General features: G+C 37.4%; 1 protein-coding gene across 2 annotated transcripts in view; it reads right to left on the bottom strand.

Moving 5' to 3' along the window:
• The window catches only part of MNAT1 (MNAT1 component of CDK activating kinase), a 122,829-nt gene that overhangs the window by 63,742 nt on the left and 46,761 nt on the right, over positions 1-12,326 (bottom strand). Inside the window, exons 5-6 of one of the 2 annotated variants that reach the window (XM_074908826.1) lie at positions 9,783-9,923; positions 4,085-4,210 (exon numbers count right to left, since the gene is read on the bottom strand). In XM_074908826.1, the coding sequence (XP_074764927.1) occupies positions 4,085-4,210; positions 9,783-9,923 (267 nt within the window). The remainder of the gene's footprint in view (positions 1-4,084; positions 4,211-9,782; positions 9,924-12,326) is intronic. The other variant, XM_074908827.1, reaches the window with a different exon arrangement.

Genomic DNA, 12,326 nt, shown 5'->3' with positions numbered 1-12,326 from the left:
GACCAAAGACATAAAAAATCCTAAACTACTGTAATGAAATTAATTCCTGCTGCATTTGCAAATTGCCATTTGTGTGTAATGCATATGAGCACCTCTTTCACACATTAAAATTAGTTTCACATTAAAGGCACTTCCCAACCAGAAACGGTCACTATATTCACCAAGAAACAGAAGAGCAGTTCTATTGCCAGACCTTAGATTTGTTTTGCACAACCTGACAAACCCTAGAAATTCGAGAAACATTAATTTCTGACAACCTTTGCTCTTTGACAGCTACTAAAATCTAAAGTACAAGCATTGACAGGTAAGAGTATTTTCAGCACTACTGCCACAATTAAGATTGCTACAGTTTCTTTTGTAGCTTTACACTGATTTGGATTAGATTTAATGACTGTTTTAAATATTCAGATCTGCTGAAGGCATGTTTCTTAATATGATGAGCATGACAAGCAGAAAACTCTGAAGCACCTTCTTCCCCTACCTACAGAGGTAAATCAAACTGATCGATTAACAAGGTATGCTTCGTGCACAGAAGATATAATTTACTGAAGTAAAATTTAAAAGTTAATGAGCAGACTAGAAGAAAAAACAGCTTCCATTTGAAAGGAAAAAAAACCCCAACAATTTAACAAAAAGAAAAGTGAAGGCGACCCTATCCTTATGAGTTAATTGTCTGCCTCATGCTATAGGGGATGCTCTTGCTTAGCTTACAAGGGAGACACTCCCTCCTCCCACTGAAAGCACAGGAACTCCACACCACTAATATGACACCTTAAATGAGCCAACTTCCTTGAGCATTGCTCAGGAGACTAGAATGGGCATGCCTCTTAATTCAGAAACCGAGAAACACGTCTGATTATCAGTCAGGCTGAAGAACATCTCTGACCAAGACCATCCCAGGAAAAACAGTCATGTTTAAGCTGAAAAAAAACAAGTGGATTGCCACAACTGGCATATTTTTATAGCCTTTGTGTAAACACAAGCTCCGGATTAGCCAGCCTCTCAGTTAGCTCTATCTGAATTCCCTTTTTTGAAACAAAATTAAGAAAAACACCCACCAGAAAAGGTCAGTGGCCAAACTATTACCAAAAAAAAAAAAAACCAAAAGCACTGGGGATGAACATACATAGTGAATCATTAAAGTTGTGCTGCCGAAATTCATGAGCACAACAGACTTTTCACAGAAACTATAGTTAATGTGCAGAATTGTTGGGCCAAAAAGAGCATTAATTAGAACTGTGTTTTTTAATAAATCCTCAGCACTCCCCTAGAGCTGTCCCCACCCATAGAAGTGGTGTGAACCCCATGGCTTAGAGAGGAGAAGAGCTAAAGCAACTATCAAGAATGCTGTGCAACAAATGCTCTACCTATTTCAAGTGTACACCTATGCCAAACAAATGGACTGGGCATCTTGGGTTTTTAGAAAACCACTCAACCTGGAACATAAGCATGTCATAAGGTGAGTGCCTAGGAGGGAATTCACCTTATGCTGTCACTAGAATACACTGTCACGGATCATCAACCACACCAAATCATGCACAAAAGCAAATCCAAGTCGAACAATTTTGACTACAGTAACTTTCCAAGACGCATCCCTGTCCTAATCTGAAAACATAAAGAATTAGAGATTTCATTGCATTCCAGAGTCAACTTCAACAGTAGGGCAAATTAACCAGTGGAACATTGTGAACTTTAGGTCCTATTTGTTCCTTCAGTTCCTATTTAGATACTATTTGTTTAACTAAGGTTACTGGCTCTTGCTAGAGTTTTAGATTTGGCAGGTTCTGTGTTAAGGAGGTACTTACTGTAAATTGAGTCATATCTTAACCTTCCCTTAAACTAGAAGCAGAACGCAGTACAAAGCGTATCTTTCTGCCTTTGAATGGACTTCTGTGGCTCCTCTTTGCATTCTTTCTGGTTTTTGCATTCAGAACGCAGTCAGCAAAACTCTTCAGTCTGTGAGTCTTCCTAACACTACATTTAGAAGGAAAAGTCCTTTCCTATTTATTGATGTACTATTCACATACCTAAGGCCCTCACACACACACATGCTGTGGCTAAGGGTCAAATTGCTGTATTTGCTTAGCTAAACTTCCAAATCCTCTTCACAGAGCCCATTATTTACTCCTTTATTTATAATTTTGCATTTAGCCATATTAAAACACATTTCATTCAAACGAGGCCAGCTTGTCAAAGCAGCCTATAAGCTGCCAACTTGCATGTCATCCATAGAAATTCAACATCTGCTTCCAAACACTGAACTGTGTCCTAGCAGAACACCCACAGAAATATTCCCATGTTGTGGTACCAATAACTACTTCAGATATTACAAGTTAGCCAGTTAATTCATTTATTGTGCAGAATCTCAATATTGTTATTATTGTGTAATGTAATTTCTATATTATTCTAAAAATCAAAGTCATGTAATAACTAAAAATCAAGCATCCTATGAAGAAAAATATGGAAACATTCATCCTTCTCAAGAAAACCTGTAATTTGATCAGTGTAAAATCTGTTTCGCTTGATGTAATCCATTTTCTATAAATCATGGTCACCAAGTTCAAATCCTTAACTTTATTGTTAACTGTACTTATTCCTAATTTTTTTTAAGTTGTTCTTTTTTAATCTAGGACTAAGGTCAGTCAGGGTGAGTTTTTTTTAGTTTGTTTGTTTGGGACTAAAATTAAATTAGTCATCTACTCACGTTTTCTGAACACTGATAAAGAATCAATCGGTTATCTGGAATCTCCCTTATTATTCCAGATGTTAATTTTTAAATGTCATGATGCTAGAAATCTCCTCACCCAAGTCTTTCACCATTACTGGATGAAGTTTACTTAGGGCTGCAGATTTGAAGTGTCCACTACCACATACTGCATTTAACATCCATTTACAAATGCATTAGAAAGTACTTCCATTGCCCTCATCATGTAGCATAAGCTTATCTTCTTTCTCTTCCCAGAAGGAAGGCGAACAGCTTTAAGAAATTCTGACAACATATTTTAACAGCAGAAAAAAGATAGAGACATTCAGTTAGAATATTTTTTGAACAGAACAAACATTTTCTACTAGTTTTTCTACACAAACAGAAAACATCTCACAAAGCCTATCTTCCCCAAACTCTTAGATTTTGAAAGAAAAAGGAGTAAGAGTTTATACTACACGAAAACAAGAAAACAATCTGCACAACTTTACAAAAGCTGACACTACTTTTGGAAAAATAAGCTGTGAATGCTTCTAGACTGTAAACTCTTTGGGGAATCATGAACACAGCAGAGACATCCCTGACAGAATAAATTGATTAACTGACAGGAGACTAGTCTGATGCAAAGGTTTTTGCTTTGCTGACTTCTTGGTTTGTTGAGGAGGTAGAGAATGCTGGTTATTTTCAAGCCATCCTTTACCATTATGAATTCTAAAATACAAAGCCTAAAAAAGTGCAAAGATTTAACAAAAAAAAAAAAAAGCAGTAAGGTGCAAAAATGATCAGTAACTCATGCTCCCAGCCCTAAACCACTCCTTCTCAACTACATTTCCACACACAGGCTGATGTGTACTTGTACTATGTTGTGATAAAGAACAGGAATGCTGACAGATCTTTAGCTGTGACCGTAGCAGTAACACATTTGCAAAAATACACGCTGCTTCCTAGTGTCCAGTAACAATGAAAATAGCGTCCTTAACCACTCAGTATCATCTTCTAAATTGTCTATCTGAAGCTCACAGATTATTCCAGTGCTTATAGTATATCTGAAGAAAGTGCAGGCTATTCTTGAACTTCCAAAATTTCAACTTCCAGAATTGGTACACAAATGAGACAATAATAATTCAAGGACACCATAAGTTTGCAGGGAAAGAGATATAACTTGGGTTTTTTGACAACTACCCAAAGAAAATACTCAATATATTCCAACCAGCAGAATGATTAAAATTCTTTGATTAATTCCTAATTACTTAATTGGAAGAGAACAATCTATTTCATATAATATACAACTCAGGTTTAAATAACCTCTAAATTTCATATGCAGAAATCCTCAGTCTTTTGAAAGGCATTAAAAAAAAAAAAGAAACAAACAAGTCTTACCATTTTGATGCCAGTGGAAAACGTGACTGGTTTGACAGGTTTGGGTTTTTCCAGTTGCATTTCTAGGTGAGTAGATCTGTCTTTATGCTGAGCTAAAAGCAGTGAAGCAGGAAGACTGGAGCTCTCCTGTAAACATATGAAGAACAAATTTGAATGCTGAACCAAAACAAACATTAATTAACACTGCATATTCTTCAAAACCACAAGCTGTGTCTGAAAGGCCATCACTAGCAGAGCAGCATAATGCTAAGTATCCTCTCTATGAGAAACAGTTTACAGAAAACGATCATTTTCAGTAATAAGAAAAAGCTGCAGCAACCCCATAAATCAGAGTAACCTGCAAACAACCATTTTTATAGAATCCACATTAAAGACAATATAACAGGCTCCTTATTCCAACTGGTCAATGCAACTATATTTATTAAAATAAAAAAAATTAGAACTTAATCAGAGAAGGAATAATACCAAGTAGTATAACTTGGATCAGATGTTTATCTAAGACGCATTCTTTCTACCAATGAACTCAGACCAGTTTGAAATTGTTTCCCATTAGATTTCACCTGAGGCCGTTTGGAAACGATCCTTGCTCTGCTTTGCACAATGGCACTATTGTAAGTGCAACCAACAGCATATTTATTTTCTCCTTCACCAACTTATTTTTAGGGAAGCCAGCCAATTTTTAAAAAAATATATAACATGTAGTAAAACGAACAGTTAAGCAAATGAACTACTTAAACTCTCAGAACAGAATGATTATTAACATATATGTATGTAACTGCATTCTTGAGAGAGTCAGAAAATTATTGGCCAAGTTATTTTCTAATAAACTAAACTATCCACATGCACACCAACATCCTTGAGACTTTCTAGCTAGAATGACCGTAAAGTTGAGAGCAGGGAAGAAGTTCAGATGGATTCTTCCTCAACTGCTCTAGCGCAGTGTTTTATTCCTAAAGCCCTCAAATATCATATACACTTCTGTTTCACAGAACCAAGCAAATACTGAATTATGAACCACATATTTTACTCACAAAACCAAACAAACTTTAATAAGCTGGACTGTGATTATTCAGTTACTCGGTTCAGGGTAAGAAGTTGGAAGTTTTTAATGCCATGAGATGCCTTACTGTTTATGGTATGCTAGAGAAATCTTCTGAAGTGGTCATGAACAACAGTCATGTTGTACTGACTTCTCATATCACTCTCCAATACCCTTTTCTCTCTGTTTTTTTGTTACACTCCCTTTGTCTTACAACTAGTTTGCAAGTGCTAAAAGTAGAAAAATCTCATCATGATGAGAACTGGTCCAGAGTCACAAATACAAAACTAAGGCACAGGATCCTACTCACATTTCTCTGGTTAACTGGGAGGAGGGGAAAGAAGAGGTTAAAAACCTTAATTATAATAGTAAGAGACATCTCATTTCTGTACAGCTGGGAGAAAATTCGGACCAAGAATGCACTAGTTTACAGTCTGCATCTTCACAGTGTTCTACATGTCCGTAGCCACCATGCAGCAGCATGTGCTGCTAGCTGTTAGCAGAGATTAAGGATGTTGGATTATTTTAATCATAATGCACCAGGGGAGAAGGGAAGGGTGGGAAGCATTCTCTGGTTTATTTTGTCCTCTCATATTCCTTAAACTTTCACTGCATTTCTAATACAATAACTGAGGTAGCCAATTTTTGTACCACCTTCTCAAGAGTTCACACAACGGTAACTAGATTACACAACTGTGGGAAACCCACACCGTGCCAGCAAACCACCACGCTGTCATTGTTTGTCCTTTTGAATATGCACATAGCCCTTCTGTTAACTATTAACACACATGAAAGGACCAATCCTGTAAGCATGTATCCATACTAGCAGTTTTCTATAGAGGAAAACAAACTGTCCAACAGTATGAACAAAGCTAGTTATATGCAAAAATTTCTGAAAGACTCATCTCTAAAAACCCTGAGGTTGTGGTAAAAGTGGGGATGCATGACGGTTCTAGGACATCTTGCCCTTTGCTTGACTCCGAGCTATGCCACAAAAGAAAACCTCTTTGCCACATGCTGCAATGCCATTTTACTCATACCTGGGAAGTATGGGCTCTTGAAGAGGTAAGGGCAAGTCCCACAACACAGAAGACATCTAAGAGCAGATCCGTAATCCTCTGTATACAGGTAAGAGAGTTTACATAGTAAATAAGGGAAGTGCTTTAATTATTTACTCAGCCCCAATTATTCAAGTCTAGAAGGTTAAAAAAAACTGACACACATAACCCTTCCAATACTATGTAAATGCATTAAAATGCATTTGAGACTACAAGTCTAATTTACAACAAGGTGTTGTGCTTTTAGAGATTTTATTGTAAAAGAATGTATAATTAAGGTAATACAAAATCTGCCTAATTTAGTACTAGGAGGCAAAACAGGCAACAAGTAACAGCCCAAGCAAAGCACCCGATTGCTCTTCCAGTAGCCTGCAGAGCCTGAGCCGCCAGCGATGCCTTGCTCACCACTCCAGCAAGCGACTCTGGCCTTCTCCTCCCCGCTCCCAGCCCAGGACAGGTTCGTGGAGCCTTGGCCCCAGGTCCAGTCCATCCTGCATGAGCCACTGCACTCTCCAGGCTGACCAGGAACCAGAGCCTGCTGCACACCATTTTAAATACCTAACATTTCTGTGCCTTCTTCCCTGCCTCTGGACTATCTAAATCATAAGCTCTTTGAAGATGGAACAGTATTCTCAAAAACTTTTGTAAAGAACTTTACTCAATATGCCAATACTATAACTAATATATATATAACAAACTGTGAATCTCCTCAGTCATTAGGGTTTAAGCACCAAAGGTAGAATTCTCTTCTTGGAAGAGAAAAGACCCAACACCTCTATCTGTACCACACAAAACATTTGTTTTCAATTTTTTCTTGCTGCCCAGTATGGAGGGCACGGAAATCTTGAAAAAAGTGACCAAGACCCGGGTCACATGGGCTGCAGGTTCCCAATGCCAGGTGATGCATCCGAGAGACAATTCAAAACCAACTGGTGACATGTCAGCTTCCCACCTTCCTCTACACTGACAATCTTGCCGAGTCAGTAGTTTTGCCACTGGTATCACTGTAGCCAGAACTCAACCCTTGTTGTTTTAGCACAGTACCAGCAACCACAGATAAAAGGTTTTTTTTAAAAATGTAATTCTTTACACTGCTACTGCTTATGCTTGGCTTTTGCTGCATTTCTCAATCAGGTTTTACTTATCAGCTTCATTTTCAGATTTGCAGCACAGCATTAGAGGGACTTCAGAAACCATAGGAAATGTTTATTTGTTTAACAACTGCTGGTTTTCCAGAGACTTTGTAAGTCATTATACAAACACTTCAGTTCTGGTTTTATAAACTTTTAGTATTACAAAACAAGTTTTGGCTCAAATTTAAGTTGACAGTGCCCCTTCATAAGCAGACACACAACTTAAAATGGCCCAGTTTCCTTCCTCAGCCTTTAAAAATCACCTTTCTGTTGTTTTTAGAATATTAAGATATGTTTTAATAGCAATACATATGCAATCACAGTTAAAACTACCTATTTTGGTCATGTTTTAAGGATTATTTATAACCATTCTTTCCACAAGCCATCTGGTAAAGTAGGTTTCCAGTAAAACCAACTGCTGTGAAAAAAAGAAACACACACCCCACCACTGGTCTCTAGTATGAGTATATTTTAGAACAGGATTGAAGTAAGTCGGAAAACAGTTCAAAAATCCCTATTCTGTGCCATTAAATTCAAGTTTATAGTGGAGTTTTTATTGATTGATCCACTACTCAAACCTAGTTGTGTGGATTATAAGCACTTTTACCTTTAAAGTGAAAAGAGAACGCTGGATGCAAAGTGGAAAATGCCTCAAGTCTGTAAAAGAACCTTTCTGCTCATCTCTGCTTTTGTCCACAGGAAATGAAAAACCAGCTCCTTTCAGCAAAACCAATGACAGGTTGCCAGGACTCCTAGCTTAGAAAAAGGCAACTCTTCAGGAGACCCTGAAGCTCCTAAATTGCACATCGATATGCTCTCTTCATGTCAGAGTCTTCTGCACTGGTTCAAAGCAGAACTCTACTTTTCCAGGAAAAGTAGAAAAGCACCTGTATCTTGAATAAGAACTAAGAATACAAAGCAGGAATTAACATTATATTTATGTGAGATAAACTGAAATAAGAAACTGATTTAAATCTGCCAAGCACTTTAAACCACATTGATGTAGACATAGCATACATACATACTACATTATTCTGATTTCCTTCAAGGTTACACACAGACTGTTCTCAAGGCTGTTTGAGCATGTGAATGTGTGTGCATGCATGCCTGTACAAATGCGTGCATTAAAAAAATGGAGATGTGAATCTTGGTTCAGTAAGACATTTATTGAGGTTCTCTATGCCCACATATCATCACTGCGTTTCAGATGCAGAATCAGTAGTAAATTCAGCCAAAGACAAGATTAACACAATTTCCAGAAGTAGCCTGAGTTTTTCTTCAATTGTCAATAGACCCCTCAAATGAATTCAAGCTTTGTTCACTTCAAAAGGAGCAACTCATACACAAAAAGTTTGCAGTAAGAGAAAATGACACACTCAAGGCAAGAGATCTTCTTTTAGTAGTTTCTGAATACAAAGGAATCACTTATTATTTAGGTGCTCTGACTCAAAAAAGGGTTGACTAATGTCTAAACAACTCATGAGGTCAGTGTCCCCTGTTCTCCACCATCTTCCCATTGCAGAGGTGGCTGAGCTCATGAAATAGCTCCTGATTACCATTTTGCTTCAATACGCCAGATTATCAACCACTGTTCAGGACTGTTTAACAAGCCAACAACACTAAGCGTTCACATTATGGCCAAACCAACCTAGTAGCTTCTCTCTATTCCCCTCACAAGTTGCATGATCAGCCATGCACCAAAGCAGATGCAGCTGCAGCTGAAGGCAAAACAAGCAGGCTTCAAACGTGACAGAACCTCACCCACTATACATCAGAGGTTCAAGGCAGAGTAGTCACTATATCAGCTATGCTAATGCAAGCCATCCTTGTTCACAGTCAAAGCCTATGGCTAGTCATATTGTCAATGAATTAAATAGAAATCTAGACTTCTCTACTAGCTCTTCTTCATGTATGCAGTCAGATGTCAACTAATAAGTAAACTGGTAAAGTGGCTGGAGTCACTACAGCAATTTCTGAAATATACCTCCACATGTCAATTAGTGACAAGCAAAGAGCTTTCAAAGGAAGCTCACTAGGAAAATAAATGAAGCCCCAAAAGAATCAAAACAGGTAGAACCAGGAAAACAGCCTCCTTCAAATACCAAAAAACCCTCCTGCACTTTACTTTGCTAGAATCTTATCCAAGATCAATTTCGTGTTGAAACAGCCAAGAATGCTTTCCTATAATTAATTTCTAACCAGCACTGGACATTCTGAACACTGAGACCAATTAAGTCTATGAATCCCCAAAATACTCTTCGTCCAGTCCTTAGACTACCAAAACCAGAGTTGTTTGCAACATTGAAATGAATAATAGGTGAGGGAACAGCAACACAAAACACCCAAGACAGGAAACAAAGGGGTAGATGTGTTAATTCCACACAGTTAACCGTAATAGAAATGAATGTCAGTGTACTTACTGCTTGCTCTGCTAATGAGAATTCAAAGCCTCTGGTTGTGTTACTCACCAGATCATCCAGGAGTGCCTGCTTATTCTTCCTTTTTATCATCTGCTGTAATTGTTCTTCTTTCTGTATGAAGAGTCGCCTTTGTTCGTTCTCCTGTCGCTCTACCTCTAAAGCTTCCTCCAGCTCTTCCTGCTCACGCGTCTGAAATGGAAATTAGAAATAGACTCATAGCAATCTTCTGCCTTGGGTGGACAGAGCTTGCCCACATCTCTACTTCCTACCAAAGGACCTAGGAACAGAAGAAGCAATAAGAAAGCAGCCAAATTCTACTTTTTCAGGTAGAATTTTAGGTATTAATAAGGTGGTATTTTAAATAAAGTTAAGGCATTTATGGATAATGATTCTACCTCCTCTCACTGTCCAGTGCAAAGTTAGATTTTTTTCTTTGCTGCTCTCTGTAGCAGGAAGTAACCATCTGGATTTTGGCTCTTCCAATGTTACAGGATGACAATGGATTTTCCTTACAACTTCACTCTACAATGAACCCCACTTTGCTCCCACACATCCTATGTCTCAAGTGATGTACACGGGGTGACCAAAAATATAATTCCACAGCAGTGTTCCTGATCGTCCTATCAGCTGCATCTTCTGCGAAAAGTACACTATGTGGTTATCAGTGGTGTAGAAGAAAAATAAGAAATTACAAATCTGTGAATATTAATAGAGAAGCTTATAAGCTAAAACATATTTCACCATGAACTGTAAAAATGTCACATTCCCAGAAAATGAGGAATTTTTCCTATAGCGTGGATTGTAGCCACATTACACGGGATGAAAAGAGATTACTAGTATGAAGTGTCTAGTTTTTGTCTCAGAATTTACTTCTTGAGAAGCCTTTTTTAACCTATAAGATATTAAATAATATGTATTTGAAAATCACAGTGAAAGAATAAAAAGAAGAGGGTTCAGACATAGAAGAAAATAAAAGGATTAAACAATTTTATGCAGAAGAGGGAATCAAAGGAACGTCAGTGTGGTTGTAACAAGGTATAGGACAAAAAGACAGGAAACATTTTCCAAATCTTCCCCACCAAAAATACTAAAGCAAAGGGAAATTTAGTAAAAACAGAGAGATAATTAAAATTTTATAAAAAACTTAAATGGATGATTTATCAATGGAAACACTTTTAGCAAAACAACACATCAGCCAAGAGCTTAGTAGAAGTTGTTCTTATCATAAAGTTTTGTCATAGAGCATAGCTATCTGATATAGGCCAGAATATGATGAAAAGCATCCCTTTATCAGGCAGATCAAACCAATGGATGCCAGTGAGGCCCAGTTACTCCTAGATGCAAGAGCTGACAGATCTCATCACCTGACACTGAGCCAACAGAAGCTGTTTTCATTTTGTAACCAGCACTGACACTGGTAAAAAGCTGGTCACCAACCAGTGACCACCTGAAGCTGGATTCTGTTTGCATTTAATGAAAAGGAAGAAAACAAGAAAATCCCCAAGTTGCTAATTGACATTATTTCTGAGAATTAAGGAATCTTGTTAGTTCAGTCAACAGAACTGAAGAGCTCAGGGTCTTTTAAGACATTCCAAACTTCTTCTACATTTATGCCTAAAGACAGCCTGGAATTTGCACTGAAACAGAAGAAAACTTGCAGGGAAGTCCTGACAGACCTAGTCTGAGGAATCAGCCCAGAAAAATTATAGTCAGAAATAAGTAAACTGATATACAAACCTAAACCAGATCAGACAATGAAAAAAAGGAAGAATTGTCCCAAGTCAGATCTCTGAAAGGAAGGCCAAACAAAACAGTAAAACAGAAGTTCAGTAGGTAGCAAGGGTTATATCAAGTTTAAAGATAATGTAGACACAGTCCCGACTTCTAAAGAAATAAAGATGATCACAGTGAAGCCTGAACTAATCTCCAAATGACAAGCAGAAGTAGTAAATAAAAAGTGTAATAGTGTTTCACCACATTCAAGAAAGGACAATCAAGAAAACAAATACATTTACATCGCGGAGTTCAAACAAAACTATTTCACGATTGAACAAAGCAGCAAGTGAAATTAAACACCTAGTGACAAAGTAGGAAGTAACAAGTTACCTTATGACTGGAGAACAGCAGATATTTAAGGGAGAAGGCACGTTTGGGAAAACTGTAGTCCGCTCGGAGTGCAAGGCTTTATATATATATATATATATATATATATATATAAATTTTATATACATATATATAAATTTTATATATATATATATATATATATATGTGTAAAAAAGACAATTTATAATGACAAGAACCCCTTCTCCAAGAGTTCTTCATCTTTTTATCCAGACTTGTCTAAACTTTTTCTCTGCATGGTCCTACATCAGACCTACAGGTCTAACAGATGGGTTAGTACATGAGCAGCAAAGGTCATTAGGAACTTGCTACAAATACGAAAAATATGGCTTGTATTGACAGCAGAATAAGCAGTTATTCAAATCCTGTGGCAAATTTACAGTAAAATAAGACTGGTTCAGTAACTTAATATTTTGATTTGTAAGAAAGAATGACACATTCACAAGGACAGAAGTAGCAGAAGTGAGATCA

The sequence above is a fragment of the Athene noctua genome, chromosome 6, assembly GCF_965140245.1.
Source record: "Athene noctua chromosome 6, bAthNoc1.hap1.1, whole genome shotgun sequence".
Taxonomy (NCBI): domain Eukaryota; kingdom Metazoa; phylum Chordata; class Aves; order Strigiformes; family Strigidae; genus Athene; species Athene noctua.
Note: the sequence above shows the minus strand (reverse complement) of the source record. Positions and strands in the feature narration are given on the sequence as shown.